We start from the raw sequence: 18,223 nt of genomic DNA, 5'->3' as shown, positions 1-18,223 counted from the left end.
AGTGGTTATGCTTTCAGCCCAGCCGGAGTATTTCTGCTCTCCGCCGCTGTGTCAGGCTTTCCTCGCCACCAGGGAGTGTAAATGTGTCTTCACATGCATTTCTGAGAGACCCTGGAAACCTTGCCATAAATCAGCGGGAGGTAATGTCGCTCTTTAGTACGTGGTGGATAATGTATTTTGACATCAAGGTAATGAGACAGAGGTTTGACTTGGAACTCCACGTCATCAGCGACGGGTCTGGTGCTGGGAGGGACGAGCCCTGGCAGCCACTCGCGAGGAACAGCCGTCGCTGCCGGGCACCAGCTCCTGCAGCAGGGCGTCCCCGTCCCCATCCTCGTGGCATTTGGCCCCTTCTCCTGCCCCGCAAGCGATGTGATGCCATCACAGCCCCCTCCTCCAGGCACGATGGCCCCTTGAGCGCGTTCTCCCCGCGTTATGGCCTCGTGATCTCTTGGCCTTTGGGGTTCAGGTATCAGTGGGCAGCAGCTCCCGACACAACCTCTGAGCCCAGGGGGATAAAAGGCTGCATCCATCTCCAGACGATCCATCTCCGTGCACCACGCAGAGGATGCCGTTCAGCCCAGCCAACAGCTGCAAATTAAATAACCTCTTCCTGGCACTTACTGACGAGCACAAATTTAGCAGGAAAACAAAAGGCAGGTTTTAGACCTGGTCCAAATTTACGAATCCCTGTGCTCCATTTGAATGCAAAATGGCAAAGCTACCGACTGAAATACCAGAGGAAAGAGAGGCAGTAAAATCACTGCTGCTTTCCTTCGTTCCTCCCATCGTCCATCCTTTCAGCTCTCTCCCCCATCACAGCCCAGTACTGAGAGCTCACTAATGGATCAGCTTAAGGACACAACAACTCTCAGCACTGTTCTAGAAAATAATCAATCAGGCACTTAATTTTTAATATAAGAAATAAGCTGCCTAGAGACTGCTAATAGATAACTGAATAAATTAACAGTCACAGGTGGGATTCGAAACTAGCACAGGCTGTTTTTTATCACCATCTTCTTGAGCCCACTCTCACACAAAACAGACCGAGACTCCGTTCTGTGGACAAGTTCCACACCTCCTCCAAGCGCGGAGCTCGACCTGGCCGTGTGGAAACCGCACCACACCCCACCGTGTGTCTTATATCCCTTCCACGTGCTGAAGTGCCATTTGCCATTGCCCTGGGAGCTCAGTCGGTGGTGTTGAAGAGGCAGAGGGAGGGGAACTGCCCCCAGCCTGACCATAACGACCTACGCGGGAACAGGCTGCACCTCCAAAAGAAAGGCTCAGCCTAACTCGACCCCTCGTGCCCAAAGCTGCAGCGAGGGTGCCGCGCTGCAAGCCAGAGGCAGGCAGGTCCCTGTGTGAAAGCCTCGCTGCGCGACTCTCACCTCCACCAAGGGACCAGTTTAACCAGTGCCGGAGATGTACGCCCAGCTGGGCAGTCCTGGAGGCGAGGGCAGTGTGGGAAGCTCAGGCCCGACACCACACGAGCTGCCGGGAGGCGACGTGTGCCCACACCGCCGCGTGAGCAGAATGAGCAGCTCCGGGTGCCAGGGCCATCCACTTTGAAACACGCATAAAAACCCCGCGAGAGGCGGCTGCTCGCACAGCTTCAGGAGCGAACTCTGCCCTCGCGCGTGCCCGAGCCCGGGGGTTACGTGCCGTCGCTTCCTCTGGCAGCCCAAGCTCCGTCACGGGGAAGCGTCGCTCCACAGCTCCCCGCGGATCCGCATCCAAACGCTGCCCAGGACGCACCCAAACACTTTTGCTTTCTGGTGCAGAGCAAAGGAACAGAGAGGAGACCAAATACCGTCGTATAGGGCTCTTACCACTAGAGACACACAGCTCAGTTATTTCTTCCAAAAAATTTAATTGAAATTCCATCTTTATGGCAAATGACACGCATTAAGATCATACAAATTTTTTTTGTGTTACATTAAATGGAAGTCCTTGTTCAATCTGAAATACACGTCGGACTAAGAGCAAGTGTTCGTACACCTCTGGCATCATGAAATAAAAGCAACCTCTCTCTCTCGCATCTCATACTTCATACTGATTTCCAACTCTCTGGGTGTGGTGGCAAGGGAAAATAAAGTGAGCTTTTAGATATTCCTGGGAAAAGCCCAGCCCCACTGAACTCAACTACAACGCCCCCTTCTCCAGGGGGAGCGGGAGGCCAGCTCACGGACACTGCCCACACACCCTGCAATACCAGAGCACCGCTTTTGGAAGCTCTCACATTTTCTAAAATGCAGCCAGTAACAAGTGAGATTTTACCAACTCCAAAAGAGAACAACTTCAACTAAACAAACAAAAAAAAAAGTGGCAAAATTGTAGAGATTCAAATCAGGACAACAGCCTAATCAGGAGCAAATTTTTCCACCTGCAAACACCTTTACTTCCCACTTCTTTCTGTGGCACACCGAGGGCTCTGTTTCTGAACTCAGCAGTGCCAGCACCAGCGGGGGCAGGACGGGGCAGGGGGTCACAGCACCGTCCCCGCAGCCCCCGCGCTGCTCCAGCCCAGCCCGGGGACTCGGCTCTTCCCTCGGGAGGACAGAGCGCTGCCTCAACACGTCGCTTAAGCTCGCTTCCAACCAGTTGCTTTTTGTCAGGGCGTGCGTAAGTGATGAACACTTACAAACAAAACAAAGTACTACAACAGGAGTGCAACTGGTAAATAAAAAAAAAATCAGAGGAGATTACCTCCCGAGGACTAGCCTCCAGGCGCTGAGGCTTCCCCACGCTCAAACCCATTGGGCCAGAGCAGAAGTGCTCAAGCTCTGACGAGACCACGTCCTCAGTAGCACCAAACGTCTGAAATCTGCCAGAGGGGCAAAGGGAACGCGCAACCACGGGGCTCAGGCTGCGAGCTCCCACATAGCGCTGGCAGAGTGCTGAAGAAGAAGGCACGTAAGTGGGCAGGACCCCTCTCTCCTCGTGTCAGACCCGTGCAAGGCAGCTACCGCCCTCCGAGCGGGCGCACCTCGGCCCCTTGGCGGTCAGCAGCAGGAGCAGTGAACTCGCCCAGCCCGCTGCGGACACCTGCTCTGAGAGATGAGTAATCTCCCAGAAAGGCGCTTTAAAACAATCTTCTGACCATAAATAGTACCTATGTCGACATGTGGATCGGAAGCATCTAAAGTCAAGTCAAATGAATCCCACTCTAAGTCAGCAGAGTCAGAAATGCTCCCAAATGGAAAACTCAGGATTAGATCTCACTGGCAGCAGAATTCCCACTGTTAGTAGTCTCACTGTTATCTTTATTTCTGTTAACAATATTAAGGAGAGCCGCTAGCTAACTTGCTCGGGTAGTTTTTCCACAGGCTTTTGATGCTGCACTAAGACAAAAGGGTATGTGCTAAAAAGCAGGACAGAGCGACACTACACAACCTGTTCAGCAAAACGCAGAACTCCACCGACTCTACGAGACAAGACGCAGCTGCTAAAAGCTCGGAAAATTAAGCGATTTCTACATTATGGTCTAACAGCAGCAATAGGCTTGGTAATTATCTCACTTGTGGTTAGCATACTAAAAAGTGAATTTTAAATACCTTTTATTACTGGGGACAAACATAATGCCTCATAATTAGTGCCGGCTAATATTTTCAGTACTCTCTCCAGTAGGGAAATAAAAAGTCAGTCTGTATTTATAGTGTCACAACATTCCCCTGAAGTTAACCTTCGCTTTCCAGCTCCAGCCACGCTTCTAAACGTGCTGGTCACAACCTGGACTTGAAGGCCAACAGACACTCCAGCTGCTGGGAAAGAGGTTTAAGCAGGAAGATGTTAGGAATGTTAGATGTTTTCCAGTGACCTGTAAGCGTCAAGCACGGGAACGAAGAAAGTTCTTGTCCAACGAGAATCGTAAGGCCACGGTTCCCTTCTCAGACATATTGCAGACATTTTTATCCTTTCCCATGAAAATTTCCCCCTTCCACACGCACGCGATCACCCTGCCTCCTCCGCCTGAGCAAGGGCAGGAATCAGCTCCGCGTTCTCTTCTCCTGCCGAGGCAGCGAGCGGAGACCGAGAACGGAGCAAGAGAGGGAGGAGCCCTGGCTCCCTGCTCGGGAACGGGCACGGCTAGGAAGGGTCGAGGAAGACTTCTTTCTGCTAAAGCAACGAGGGGCAGCAGCTGTGTCGGAGGCTCTGGCACCGAGGGAATTTCCGCCCGTCTCACCGCAATGGGAAGCTGCAGTGTGGCAGTGCAGGGACGGCACCCACTCAAGACGTGTGGGGCCGCGGCCCTAGCGAGGCTGTACGGCAGGATTAACGTCGCTCCGTGGCGGCACCTGGCCCGCTGGCTGCCCGACACAGCAGCCCCTCCTTTCTTTAGTACCCACATTTCATTCTTTCAACACGAAATAGAACAAGATCAAGCCCTGTCCTACCAGCAGAGGCCTAAACTCTTTTTAAACAGCCCTATCCCTGAAAGATCAGAGGTTCCAGCTGCTCGTGCCTCAGAGTGACACAAGCAAGTAGAACTGCCTGAGCAGCACGGCACCTGCTTCTCAAACAGCACGGTTAGCTGAACCACCAATTCACAGACAACCCTGTGTCGCCAGAGTGCTGGCATTTCAGTGCTAATTACGGAAAGTAAACATTTGTCCCTGCGAAGGTGACAGCTACGGTAACACCCGTATGGCTCAGTCCTGCAGAACGCTGTCACAGCTCCCCTCCTCCTCTGTCCCCACCCGGAGGAGAGGCCCCGACCGAGGCGCCGCAGCACTTCTGCCCTCAACTACTTCACGCGCCAGGCCAGGCACCTCGTGTAGTGACCGGCCCTTCAGGAAAGCCCCCTCCTACCCCACGACTCATCTGGGCACCCGTCCCGGCGCTGGCAATGAAGGAACACTGCCCGAAAAAGGTTTTTCAGCTCTACAAAACCACCACCGCTTTGGAGTGGGTCCTGCAGTCCCGACGCGCCCGAACACCCGCCAAAAGGAGCCAGGAGTTCTGCCAGGTGACAAGCACGTGCCCCACCAGCAGGGCCAAAAACCTAAGGACAAAACTGGGCTCTTGACAAAGGAGCCCGGCTGCCAGCCTGCACCCAGGCATCTGCCATGGAAGTGGCTCCTGACTCGCCGCCTCAGCTTTAAATCACAACATCCAGATGGATCGTACCTAAGGAATCCCACAGGTGTCCCACAAACCCCACAGCACGGTGGCACAGTAGCAAGCACAGAGCTATAAACCTTCTGGAGACCAAGTCTGACTTCCTAAATTTGCTTAACCAAATGGAGAAAGCTCTTTGTAATAATTATTTTCAAAAGCCATTCTGCTTAAAAGATAAACCAACACGTTGGCTGCTAGATCTGAAACGCGCGCAGCCTGTTTCAGCTGAGCACGTTCTTCAGCATCACCCTGGCAGGAACACTCCTGTCACTGCGCGCTCTCCAAACGCAGAGGCTTTCCTGCAGAAATCAAGAGCGTTTTTTTCTAGACAATGTAAACAAATCTTGTGCGTTCTACTACCCCACCTAAGCTTTCACTGGAAGTTTCTGGCAGGAGAAAAAAACAAAACATAACCAAGCTTTATCTTTCCATTCTAAAAAAAAAATATATATATATACACGTTATTTAAAAAGCATTAGAAGTCACTTGATCTTCAAACCTATCTGCAAAGCGGCTCTCAGAAGAGACAACCGGTGACTATGCTGGCTACACTGCACCTTAAGCATAAACAAAACCAAGTAATTGCATTTTTGACCTGGAAAGCTGAAATTAATGCACTCATGACAAAATTGCATACAAATAAATCCCTGCATAGGAAACAAAAGCTAATTTGTAGAAAAGGGGGGGGGTGTGTATGTTTTTCAGTGCATACTTATGGGCTCATGCTAAGTCCAATAAGAATCAGGTGAAACGAGATCTCTTGACATCCCACAGGATGAACGCCCTTATCTCCCTACTTTGTACAAACTCTTCTCCACCAAATTAAAAAATATCAATGCAAAACGTCAAGTTCTCCTCGCGAGGGTAACGGCGCTGAGACCAGCAGCCTGCCAGGGCGCAGCGGCGGGGCCCGGCCGGGCGGCTCGGCTGCTCACAGCGGCTGCTGGGTGAAGAAGGCTTTCGTCTCCCTGCACACGGGGTTGACACAGAGCGGGCAGCAGAGCGTTAGCTGCCTCGAGCAGACCTCGTTGGACTGGATGTGCGAACAGACCAAGTCTGCCAGAGCCTGAAAGACAGTCAGTTAACAATCAGAAGTGAGTAAACCTGTCCGCAGAAAATAAAAAACAAACAACCCGCTTTACCACGCGTCGTGCTGACTGGTGAGATTGCCAAACTGCGTGTCCACCAGATCGCGCTTTTTGAGCGCCATCCTTTGCTTCAGAAAACCCTGCACTGGCCTAATATCTTAAGAGAAGTATTTTGTTAAGGGGATTAGCACAAATGAATACAAAACTGGCTTTCTTTTTTTGTCAAATCAAACTTGCGAACTTTAAAAAATAAAGAAAACCAAACTGGTTTTTACTGGTGGTAAAAGAAAAGACTCTGTGGTATATAGAAGTACAAGGGGTTCCCTTTTTCCTCTTAAAACACTTTAAAACTACAAGAAGACATCCATAATCTGGTCGGAAACACACAACTGCAAACTTTTCCAAGCATTGCAGCAAAGAAGATACCTTGGAGAACAGTGGATTTCCATTGAGAGACTCTGCTCTTCTGATATTTTCAACTCCACACTGTATGAAAAACAAGGAGAGAAGAAGTTAAGTGTGCTAGATCCTTCACTAGTTAGCCTTCAAAATATTCCTCTCGCTTCAGGCAGAAGTTGCCCCAAAGTGACAGATGTAAATGCAATACTGTGTTTTTTTCAATACAGCAGAAATAACTGTGATAAAGAAAATCACTTTGCTGCCAAAAATCAATTATTCCTTCTTAGTAAGGACAGTAGTGGCTTGAAGAGTGAAACCTAGAACGACAAATTCCCACCTGTTTCATGCTGCTCATAATTCATTTGAGTTAACTCAGTTCAGATTCATTTTCAATTACAGAAAAATTAAATTTTCCCCAGATGATACTGCAAAAAACAACTGCAAAGCAAATTTCAGAACAGGAAAAGCGATCTCAGACCACCACTATCTGACCAGCGATCAAAACTATGAAACACTTACCTCATTCGCTAAAACCTGAGCATACTCGATATCCAGTTCATAAAGTGTTTCAATGTGGTCACTTGTAAATGCTATTGGGACCAACAACATGTTCTTCTTTCCTCTTTGGCACAGCCCTTTAATGGTCTCATCTGTCTGTGGACCAAGCCAAGGCATTGGTCCAACCTGTAAGAAGCGAGGGAGGGAAATAAAAAAGAAAAAAAAGACCTCATTAAATCATTCTTACAAAGAACACCCACGTTTTCTTCAGCGGGACAACACGAACCAGATTAGGTTAAAGATGGAGCCATTTATTTGTATTTCCCTGCTTTTCATGGTACCTCTCACTTTCTCCATCAATTTGTTTATGAAGACATACTGTCTCACCACTTAAATCCCAAAGAAACAGAACCTCAGCTGGCCCAAATGGCTTTCATTTAAACAAATGGAAGCTTAAATACAGGTCTACTCTTTTCAGCTCAAGATCTTGGAGATCCTCAAAAAGCAACACCTTAAAAACCCAGTGAGTGCTCAATTCCTCCTTCGGACAGAAAAAGATAAATGCCAGCTAGATGTTACGAGCTAGATCTTATGAGATAATGGACACATCAAAAATTTACTTAAAAAAGATGCAATACACAAAAAAAGAGTGAGAATCTTTGGATAAAGAGTATCTAGAAAAAAAAAGAGATTCTGTTCTAGCAGAAATACTTGCTGAAAATGGGGAAAAGGCCCTGAGGTTATGATCTTCTTAAGTTGGAAGATCATAAACTCTACCTGAAGAGCTTTACAGCTTCCCCGAGCCCATACCTTGGACTGCCACACCAGCCTGTAGGGGTTGGAGTAGTTCAGCTTCTCCATGACTCTCTGGACTGTAGCGCCCACTTCTTGAGGATACGGATCGCCACGGTTCACCACCTTCAACACACAAACACCAGACCTGCTTCTTCAGGTTTGGGCACGGACCCCCTGAGGACCGGGGAAGGCAAGCACGCTGCATCTCATGTGGCTGTGCCCGGGAAGGGCGGGACCAAGTGCCTGGCTCCTCCAAAACAGGGAGTTAAAAACAGCGTCCTTGTCCAGCCAAAGCCATGAGGAAGCTGCTTTACTGCTCCTCCTCCTCCCCACGACAGAAGATAAATTCTTCCAATATCTTATGCAGGTAAGGTTACATCCTGAAACAGCACCGCACTTTCGAAAAATGATCTGAGAGCCATTTCACTGACTGCTGACAGAGGTTCAAGTCATTTATTGCAACCTTGTGAAGATTTTAGTTCGATTCCTTCAGGGAAAGCATTACTACTGTTTCCCAGAGGTGAGAAAACACCCCATTTTCACCTCCATTACCATCCTGGTGAGCTCGTGAGGCCAGGAGAGCAGCCGAACGCCTGCTGGTGGCCGGGCGTGCAGGGCTGGGGAAGCGAGCAGGAGCGCCCGCGGCTCTGCCTCATGCTTCCAGCCGCCGCTCGCTCACTCACCGTCGTGTCTCCCTTCTCTACCAGCCTGGTGCTTCCACAAGCGTGGCCCTGCCCTGCGGGCCAGCGAGCCGCGTACCCTCCCGCTCAGCTCGGCCAGCGCGCCTCTGGTCTAACGACCCGACGTAACTCACAGACATGGGCAGCGAGTGAGCCGAGAAGAGGATGACGACATCTTTCCTTTTGTCAGGCGGAAACAGGTTCAGCTCCTTCTGTATGTGATCCGTGAAGCACTGCTCACAGAAAAAGAAAGCATAGACCTGAATCAGAAACACTGAGAGGCATTATGTGCTCTCATACGACCTGAGACAGGCAGCTTCAGTGCTCCAGGCTGCCTTGAGAACCTCGAAATTCCCTTTGGCACATGGGGCAGCAGCAAGAGGCAGCACTATGTACCGTCAGGTCACTTGGGTTTAGCACACCACAAAAACTGCAAACCCGAATGAGAGGAGAAGCTCCCCACCAGCAACAGAAATGCCTTTTCTTCTGCAAAGGAAGGAGCAAGAATGTTTCCCAGTGCTGTGCCTAGAACTGCCTCTTCACTGCTGCATGAGAATCTGACAAACCGATACGATCTGTCCGTGTGCCCATCTCAGACCTGCTCTGAGCAGGAATCTGGACAGATGACCTCTAGAGGTCCCTCCCAGCCGACACACTGACAGTAGCAGGGTGTGCTTTTCAAACAAGACGTGCATGATGGTCACTTTCACACATATCAGTCCAAAACATCTGGCAGGCAATGACCACCCTTCTCCTGTAATTTCATATGAGGCACATTTTATTACTGTAACTAAGACATACCCTCAAGCAGAAACACTCCTGCTATTCTTCTCAAGCATTTCTTTAAAGAAAATACACAAACACTCTACAAATCGGCAAATCGATTCACCTTGGTTTTGTACATTCTCTATCTAAAACCCTTGCAAGCTTTGTTAGAAGCTATGACTGGATCTAAGTGAAGTGCTTCTTCAGAATGTTTCTGTTGCTTAACATTGTGCTGTGCTTTTACTGGTAGCAAATGTTTCTAAAAGGAAACCCAACAAACACCTCTATTTACTTAGATTTTGTTGTTTTCAACTGAGCTGGCAATGCAAAGATGCCAAGCTTCTGCTACATCAGCCAATCTACGGGAATCCTAGGGAGGGCCAGGCTGGTAACAGAGCAGCCCAGCTCAGACCACTGAGTTCACTCGGTTCACACTCAGCCCAGCTCAATTCGCACCTCTCCATCTGACTGCCAACTCGAAAGGCTCTCGTACAAATCCGTACCTGAATAAGAAGGGGATGTGTGGGCCAGCGGTCAATTATACTCCACTTCATCTTCGGCTTCTCCCCCTTTTTATTATAGTAGCGATAAATGGCGTTTAAACTGCTTCCTGAAATGGAGAGAATTAAGAACTAAGTTCAGCCAAGGCATTAGCAACCGGTCGGATTAAAACAGTTTTGTAGCAAGGTATTACAGTATTTTAAAATGTTACAAATTTAAAATGCAGCCAGAAACCAGAACTGAGAACCTCAAGTGGGAACAAATCTGTCAAAGTGCATACCATGTACCAGCCAAGAACAATTTGCTAAACCATTCTTTAACGGAAGAACAACTATTGTTCCATGACGAAAGCTTACTCGCTCGTGTTCCTGAGCCTTCACTTGATGTTAGCTCACAATAACAGTAACGTAAAGCCTTCCTGAGTTAAGGAGTTTCTGCCTAAAACTTGGAGTTGCAGCAAACACGGCGGCCCTCGAGCTGGCAGCGAAGCCAGCATTTTGTGGGGACCAGGGCAGCCTGCGTCGACCCTCCACACGCTGCCCCGGCTCGCCTCCGTCCCGGTGGCTCCCACGCGGGCGCTCACCTGTGGTGGAGCAGCTGTACTGGGGGTACTGGGTGAAAGCGATGGCCCGCTCGACGCCGTCCTTCTCCATCTCCTCAATCGCTTCTTCGGTCAGCGGGTGGACGTAGCGGAAGCCGATGTAGTACTTGTGAGGGGCTGCCAGCCAAAGCACGGGAGGAGGGATTACAAAGAAAACCCCATAACTCTCCATAACGCACCATTAATAAGTACAAAGTACAGAACTAGGCAGCCTAAAACTGCTGAAATAAACTTGTTGATAGTTTTCTGACTACTTTTCTAAGCCACTGTCACAGAAATACATCTTTCTTCGGCCAAGTATTGTTCTGGTAACTCACTTTGCTGTTATTAGAATTTAAAAGTAATTTATCCAGTCGTTTGCTTCCACAGGAAGCATCACTCTTCTGCTTTTACTTAGTTCAGCAGAGGCGCAGTTTGCAGACTACGCTTAACCGAGCAAGTTCCAATTTAAAGGATGTGTTGGTTAAAAAGTGTCATGACAAGTCGGTCAACGAGCGCCGCAACACCTCAACACAGGCCACACCTACAGACAGGCTCCGGGCTTCGTAACAGCGCAGCTCCACTCGCTCGGATGTTTTACACACACCGACGTAATTAAAATGCCAAAACCTCAGGGACGACAAGGCTTTCCTCTTTCTGCCATGCAAAAGGAAACACACTACCTAAGCAGCGTGCACACTGCAGGAAATGTTATTTACTAAACTTTCAGACAGGACTGGGCTTCAGTTTGGTGTGCCAGCACTTGGGTATTCTGTTCTACAGAGATCAGCTTCAAACAGGAGAAGGCCCCGCACCCTACAGTCACTGTGGCTTGGAGGGATGACGGGCAGGTTTGCTGTTTTGTTTTGTTTATTTTTAAGTAGAGGACAGAGGTTCTTAGGAGAACAAAAGCAAAAGTTTCTCTTTCAGAGTTTCCAGGTCACTACCTCTGAAATAACACTTCACAGGTTTCTGAAGGAAGCAGATGTCCCATGCTTGGTCTCTGCTGCATACACTTAGGCAGGATTCAGAAAACAGGTTTAGTCAGCCCCAGCTCTCTGCAGGAGGCAAGAGAGGTCCCAGCTGGGAGCAGCTGCAAATAATGACCCAACTTCAGGAGCCCCAGAAGCCAGTAACCCCATTAACATTTTTAAATGGCATTAAAAACAAACGTCTGACTAACCCGAGCAAAGACAGTAGGAGCTGAACGTGGAAAAGGACATACTGGGGAAAACCATGGCCAACCTGGAAACCTCCTGCAATACCCTTGCAGCATTACGTTTTGTCTGGGGTCCCAGGCAGCGAAGGAGAGATTGTCACGTCTGCATACGTATGTGTTTTGCTGTTAGAGCTGGAGTCACAGCTACTGGAAATAGCGTGACATCTCCCTCCAGCAAGAGCTGCCAATCTAAAAAAACCACATGGCCCCTCATCCTGTGAGCTTTCACGCTGCTGACAAGGGAAGCCCGGCTAAAATACAGGTTGTAAGGAATATCAGGAACCGTTACAACTAAAACCAATAAAAAGAGCAAGACGTGCCTTCTTAAAATGTAATTACTACTGTGAGACATTAGTCTGCTTGACTAAGCACTAGATAAAGAACAGCTGAACAACAGAAATGGAGTTTCCTATCATTGTGTTTGTGTGATTTATTCTTCCAGACTCCTGAGCCTACCTAAGCTCACTCATTCAGAAAGGAAGAACTCTTTTTCTTTTTCAGGCCGCTGCCTGTAACAAGAAAGCTTCATTTTAAAATTATACTGTTCCCAGATGACATGCGTGAGGCTATTTGTTTACTGCTTTATCTTAGTCCCATTGCCAAAGAGCAGCATGTCAAACGTGTAGCACAAATCACTAAAATCAGTGGGCTGACCTCCACAGGAGGGAATGTCACCGGTGGTTATTGATACTATCTAACGTGAGCGCTTCACCAACCGCAAACCCACAGCAGCTATAAACTCTACACCCCTAAAGTCCGAATGAAGCTAAAAACAGCACGCAAGTATTTCTTCTTTGCCACGCATTTCGAGTCTCATCACCACAGCCTGCGAGTTACTCATTAACAGGGCTCGGCTCTCCCAAAGCGCCAACTGCGAGCACGCGATATTCCGAAACGTGTTGCTCAGTCTGGAAGCACATCCAGTAGTTCCGAGCTACTGGAGCACATCCAGCTGTTCCGAGCTACTCGGTAACGCTGCAAGGTCACTTGAAATGCTTAAGGAATGGTTAGTGCTCGATTCAGTGGCCAGCAAAGGTCCCCACGACCCATTTTTTCAAAACGCAGGTACTGTTTGGTAAAAAAGGAGGACTCTAAGCAACTTATCAAGTGTAAGAACTGCACGGAGGCTGGCGTGGCTTCCCAGAAGGTGATCGCCAAACAAAAGCAAGTGGGAGTGGTACGCTGAGAAAAGCAGATAAACTTTCCAAGCTCTATCTCCAGAACCTGTTGCAAGTCTGACCCTTCAGGAGTTACTGCTGCTAAAAACACCACTTGCCTTGGATGCCACAGTCTGGTGCGGCTTTGGCTTCAGTTTTTGACTGTATTTGCATGGACCACAGCTGGAATTAAGCTGGAGAGTAGCACTTGTGAAAAAAAGGATCAAACATCACCCGAATGAAGGTGTCAGCACCATGTAACATGCTGAACAAATGCTGCAAGCAGCAGAAGAGAAACAGACTCCTGGTTTGTCATAGCTGCTAACTGAGCAACAATATAAGCTCAAGTTGAATCGAACTAACAACCAATGTGAAAGCAGTTTAGCTACACTGGTGCAAACACTACCATGAATGCCCTTAACCTGGGTGAAAAATGACCCACGTATCAATATGGTTGGAGGTTTTAGGGGAGAGAGTGAACACAGCTGAACGACAGCGAATGAACAAGATGCAAGGAACTGCAGCTGTTGGTGTTTGCCCCCCGAGCCCACCACCAGGGCCCTCAGAAAAAGGACGTTCAGAGAAGGGTCTGCACTCGTTTCCCATCACACCAGCGCTACCCGGTCACCTGACACAGGGTAACCCGCAATAGGCACGGTGCCCTGCCGCGAGGAGCAGGGAGGGAGCAAGGTTCAGAGAGATTGTGGGATGCAGAGATAGGGGAGGAAGGCTGCATTCACCTTCCGACTTTTCTTATCGTCAAGGAAGAGCTGGCAAAGGCAGCATCTACTTCTACCCAACCCGTTAGGCCTTATCTCCTGCTCACGCCCGGGGCAGGGCTCACTGCTATCACTCAGCCAAGCCCTGTAACGTTCATCTACGAAACCTTGTCTTTTCTTCCAGCTGGCCTCCTCTCCAGTCTGGAAATCAGGCCTCATTGTGAGTGCTCTTTTATCCATTATTAATAGTTACAGATTCAGATGGAGTTGTCGAGTTGTTAACGAGTAAGAACTTCTGCAATATCTTTGCTATGATTTCTCAGCAGGACCACGAACACTGTTCACGCTCACAATAAAAACTGAGAAGGAAAAGCTGTTCTACGAGCATATGCTTTCAACACACGAAGCAAAAGAAACTTTCAACAAGCACAGTAAGGAAGTACCGGTGTGAGGAGACATGCTGTCCAGCAGTTTCACCATGCCTTCTCCCTGCACCGCCGTCCACTTCTTGATGGGTGATCCACCTCCAATCCTGCTGTACTGCTCCTGGATTTTGGGTGTGCGGCGCTTGGCAATGAACGGTGCTAATTTACTAAAGCATTCAAAAGGTAAATGTGTTAAAGTCATGACCCAAACCGCCACCTTTCCCAAATCCCTCTGCTGCAGTGGCTTTTCTGTAGCTATCTCCCCAAATAACAGCAAACCAGCATCGCCGGGCTTGTTGAATGTTATATTCCATCACCCTTCAAAAAATTACTGGGTGACAGGAAAGCAGAATTTGCAATTAGAAGAGAACAGTCTTGGCACATCTATTTCCAGAGAATTATACCATCGCTTCTCGCACTGACTGGTCCTAAGATGAAACGGTCTTTAGGAAATGCCGATATAACCCAAAGCACAATGCCTGAGCCCACAGCTGAGACAGCAACACCCAACCCTGACTGTCACAAAGGAGTTCACAGTGATTCTCACTTTTGAGCTGGAAGCGTCATTAGATCTCTGTCCAGGAAGAGACGAAGTAAGAAATCATGCACATCATCCAGCCGTTCCGGACCTCCCATGTTTAACATCAAGATTCCTGTTTTTGGTTTCCTATGGAAGCAAGAGATTTTTTTTTTATTACTGTTACAAAACAATCAGCTTATCCTTCTGCATTTGCCTTTTTTAAAAGCAGCATCCTATCCAGAAGCTCATCCTGCTTACATAAAAATACGAACTACAAGCATGCACAGCCAGAGAACAAGTATTTACATGATCTTTACTTCTGTTTAAAGAAGTAATCACTTCGCAACACAGAGTTTAACTGGAAACACACTGAGGAAATTATCTTAGAGCTGGAGGCTGTAAGGGAGGTTATAAAACAGGATCTAAGGAACTCTCTCAGTCAAATGCCGGCTGTAGGTTCCAACTAAGCCAGGCAGCAGCTTTCACGGCTCTTCCACAGAGCTATGCATGCAGGCCTTGGTCTTCATGACTTTGGGGACACATCTCATCCTCTGAAGCAATGAAAGCACCAGACAGACGTTCCACACATAAAGTAAGTGCAGGGCCAGTTTGGTTTGGGTTGCTGGTTTCCTCTTGTTAAAGCCAAAGTCTTACCAAGGGCCACCGAGAGGAGCCCGGGGCTACCCCGAGGGGTCGGGAGCCCCATTTCCATTACCTTTCTCCTGGAGTGTCTATCAGGAGGTTGCCAAATAAAACCCAGGAAGCAGGAACCAGAACCTCAAACAACAACAATACCCTACTGTTTGTTCTTGTCCTGTTTGTGCGCTGCCTCCCTGCGCTCTGCAGAGAACAAGGCAGGCCATCCCTGCCCCGCAGAACTGTGAAAACAAGAGGCTCGGTGAATGCCGCCAGCCCGATAAAAGCAATCACACGGCCACAAAAAAAACAGGTCAAGCCCCGTGGGTGTCATGTTTTACTATGTAACCAGCTTTGCCATGCAAGTAAAGCAGCGTACTTTATCAGAGAGAGGCAGGGGGCAAGGAGAGCAGGGCACACCCACCCAGACCTCACTGCAAACCTACCGCGCTTCTGGCTGAATTTGGGGTTTCATGCTCTCGGTCACCGCGGCTGCAGTCGCCTGGCCTCTCCATCGCACCGGGACCCGCAGCTGACTGCTGCTTTTTCCAACTGGAAGAAAGATAACAGCACATCAATAACCTCACACTGGGCTGGGCAGAGGGGCACTAATCCCTCAACAGCTACGGGAGCACACTTGGCAGCTCCTGGCATTCTCTCCCTTAAGCTCCAGGTCCTGCAATCAAAGCAAGCCATGAAATTGCAAATTTCTGCGTTTCATGAAACACCCTGTGCACCAACAGCTTTTCAGATACCAGGCGGTAACCTAAACAAACAAAAGCCTCACTAATCTTCAAGCTCCAGGTCCAGAATAACTGGTGACAAAACAAGAGAAACCACACATGGCTGACACACTAAAGAAGTACGTCAAGCTACATAACTCCTCACAGTCTAGGGTCAGGTATGTCTGTACAAGCAAAGTATTCCTACACCCCCTCTACAGCGTAGGTTAAGACATTCACTCCTAAATCAGGGCCCCCAGCAAACCTCAGCAAGGTAGGCGTGCACCCGCAAGCTGTAAGCACACAGCTCCTTCGCGTGACCCTGTGTCAGGTACACTGAGCAGCAATTTCAGAGCCCATTTACCCGGGGATGTGGGCAGCCTTCTTTCTCACTGCCGCGCCAGGAGGCTTCTATTATTCCTGGATTTCACCATCAGCCGAAAGCCAAGATACTTTACTTCCCACATGCTGCTTACAGTTTGCTTTTTCAAAAGCATGCTTTGTATTCCTCAGGAGTTCATGGTTATTACATGATATTTTTTAGCACAACAATAGTGTGAATTGCCCCAGACGAAAAAAAAAATGGTTACATTCTGCATCCCCGGCACTGCAGCGATCGTTTGGTGCGACACCTCCCTCATCAGACCGCGGGAGCTCGGCAGCAATTGAACCCCCATAGGACAGACCTCGGCAGCAGCCGACCCACCCGCCGAGCTGCTCATCTCACGGTTCACAGGTCCCTAATAACATCCCGAGCAGGTGCTGAACGCCCTCGAAACCTGCCGAAATCAACAACAGTGAAAAGCACCTCACAAATCCGGCTTCTTACTCAGGATTAAGCTGGGGATGCCTGTGTCTGCAGCGATATAAAAGGCTGCAAACTGAAGAACTTCCGACTCAAGCATTGCTGATGCCTGAAAGTCTTTTCAAATACTTATACTCTTTCTCTGGTTTCTAGGTTACTACTTTTGGAAGTGCTAACACTATTTGCAAATTATAGACAACAATAAAAAGAGAAATTTCAATGGTTCTATCGATCCTTCTGTACATAAAAGCTGAAAAAGCATTTGTTTTACTTATGGCAAGCTTTATGCACATTTCTACCCACACCATAAAGTGCATGACGCAGAACGCGTAGGATGTGCAACAACAACTATCCCTGCCTAATGGAAAATAAGCATTTGTAAAAGTGTTCTTTTATAAGCTTTAGAAACAGTATCGTTGTATCAGCCTGTGGAGCCACGGCTGCACCAGCGCTGCTCTGCGGGTAAGCGCGCCGGTGAAGTTACTCATGAAGTTACTCGGCCGTCACGGCAGTAACCGGGTCATGCGCTGTATTTACAAAGAGCGAGGAAAGAGCTCCTGTTTTTTTTTCTGCCTGCCCGTCGTAAAAAGCTGCAACACGCACGGGTGTGCGGGCAAGACCCAGAGCACGAGAACATATGACGCGTACGTGCAGGCAGGACATGTATGTGCAGGGAGGGCACGCAACGTGAGGATGCACAACAGTTACGTACTGCCAGGACACAAAACACGGGGATACACGACATATACGTACAGACAGGACACGTAATAGGAGGATACACGATGGTTACATACTGCCAGGGCACAAAACATGGGGATACACGACATATACATACAGACAGGACACGTAATGGAAGGATACACGACGGTTACGTGCAGGCAGGACAAGTAACATTAGGATACGCAGCAGTTATATGCAGGCAGGACACAAAACATGGGGACAAAGAACATACAGGCGCAGACAGGACACATTATAGGAGGATACACAAGGCTTACGTGCAGGCAGGACAAGTAACATCGGGATACGCAGCAGTTACATACTGACAGGGCACAAAACATGGGGACAAAGGACATACAGGCACAGACAGGACACATAATAGGAGGATACACAAGGCTTACGTGCAGGCAGGACAAGTAACATCGGGATACGCAGCAGTTACATACTGACAGGGCACAAAACATGGGGACAAAGGACATACAGGCACAGACAGGACACATAATAGGAGGATATACGATGGTTACGTGCAGGCAGGACAAGTAACATTAGGATATGCAGTAGTTACGTACTGACAGGGCGCAAAACATGGGGATGCGGGACATATATGCACAGACAGGACATATAAGAGGTTACGTGCAGGCAGGACAAGTAACATTAGGATACGCAGCAGCTATATGCAGGCAGGACACAAAACACGGGGACACAGGACATATAGGCGCAGACAGGACACATAATAGGAGGATACGCAAGGCTTACGCGAAAGAAACCCTCTCGCAGCGCGACCACCAGCCCTACCCCATCGCCCGCCTGGGGCACCGGCAGCCGCCCCGGCGAGGCCCCTTCTCCCGCCGGCAGCGTTACGCAAAACCCTCCTCC

General features: G+C 48.9%; 1 protein-coding gene across 1 annotated transcript; it reads right to left on the bottom strand.

The window, feature by feature from the left end:
• Positions 1-1,694: 1,694 nt before the first annotated feature.
• Positions 1,695-15,655, bottom strand: FECH (ferrochelatase; the record flags this gene model as incomplete). Its single annotated transcript, XM_009878854.1, has 12 exons — positions 1,695-1,775; positions 2,710-2,827; positions 6,057-6,187; positions 6,636-6,695; positions 7,128-7,292; positions 7,917-8,024; positions 8,716-8,814; positions 9,850-9,956; positions 10,431-10,565; positions 13,966-14,114; positions 14,495-14,614; positions 15,550-15,655. Coding segments are annotated over 12 exons (1,379 nt in total), but the record flags the coding sequence as incomplete, so codon positions are not given.
• Positions 15,656-18,223: the final 2,568 nt, after the last annotated feature.

Source organism: Apaloderma vittatum, unplaced genomic scaffold, assembly GCF_000703405.1.
Source record: "Apaloderma vittatum isolate BGI_N311 unplaced genomic scaffold, ASM70340v1 scaffold9301, whole genome shotgun sequence".
Lineage (NCBI taxonomy): Eukaryota > Metazoa > Chordata > Aves > Trogoniformes > Trogonidae > Apaloderma > Apaloderma vittatum.
Note: the sequence above shows the minus strand (reverse complement) of the source record. Positions and strands in the feature narration are given on the sequence as shown.